We start from the raw sequence: 1,069 nt of genomic DNA, 5'->3' as shown, positions 1-1,069 counted from the left end.
TGTGTTTGTTGGACTCGGTCTTTAATTTTTGTTTTACGACACCTCACCACATGAGACTTTAATTAATATATGTAAACAGTGATTTCAATATACCATGAAATAATCACAGATTCAGTCCTTTTTGTTGTGGAGATAGAAATCAGCGCTTGAATGAATTTTTTTTAATACTTATTTTTTCCAGGTAATATTTCATTCTTTTAATAGAACAGCATTATTTCATAACCAGACCATTTTCATTGTTAGAAATTCTGTAATATGGAGCAATACTAAACATTTTATGAATTGTGTGATCTTCAAAGCTTTTAATCATTTTTTGGATGACTTTAAAAGCATGGGCTCCGAGTTTAACAAATTTGCCTAGAAAAAGAAAAAGAAACTTGACCTAAATAATAGATAAGGTTCCGCTCTTTTTACTATAATGTTTCAATATGTGAATGTTTCATAATGTTTTTATTACATATATTTGATTATATCTGTGAAATATTAACCTATACCATGCTCTCATTACGATGATGTAAACTGAGCTTCTCGATCCCAGTTTTTTATGTTATTTTTTTGGCGGGGTTTTTTCACTCTTTAATTCATTGTCCATTAGTTATTTAAATTGAGGTTTTTATGAATCAATCAGATAGATTATGAAGCCAATTAACGCAAATATGTTGATCAGGAAAAATCAGCTCTTTATTACATTAATTGGATCTCTTTAAAGTCACAGGCTCCATTACTTAAAAAATACCGTTAAATAAGGAGTACAAAGATTTCGCATGGATACACAAATAGTTTAGAATAAACCACCAATTTAAAAAAAAATAACATCATTCTAATCTGAACACACAGCAACATCTCGCATATTCAAAAACATTCCGAATATCCAATTACACTTCGTATATTCAAAAACATTCCGACTACACAACAACATAAAAAAGTAGGATATCACTCTAATCATTTTTTGATTTTTTTAATGTGACAAATGTCATAGAAATTTTCAATGTCAAAATACAGATCGAGCATTGTCATATTGAATTATTAATCATGTCATTTAACTTTTTTATTGTTTTTACTTTTTGTA

General features: G+C 28.2%; 1 protein-coding gene across 1 annotated transcript in view; it reads right to left on the bottom strand.

Moving 5' to 3' along the window:
- Positions 1–211: 211 nt before the first annotated feature.
- The window catches only part of NAEGRDRAFT_54756 (uncharacterized protein), a gene marked incomplete at both ends in the record, with an annotated part of 6,941 nt that continues 6,083 nt past the window's right edge, over positions 212–1,069 (bottom strand). Inside the window, one exon of the mRNA XM_002668467.1 lies at positions 212–357. Within this exon, the coding sequence (XP_002668513.1) occupies positions 212–357 (146 nt within the window). The remainder of the gene's footprint in view (positions 358–1,069) is intronic.

Source organism: Naegleria gruberi (assembly GCF_000004985.1).
Source record: "Naegleria gruberi genomic scaffold NAEGRscaffold_200, whole genome shotgun sequence".
NCBI classification, from domain to species: Eukaryota; Heterolobosea; class Eutetramitea; order Acrasida; family Naegleriidae; genus Naegleria; species Naegleria gruberi.
This window is presented reverse-complemented; position numbering and strand designations above follow the sequence as displayed.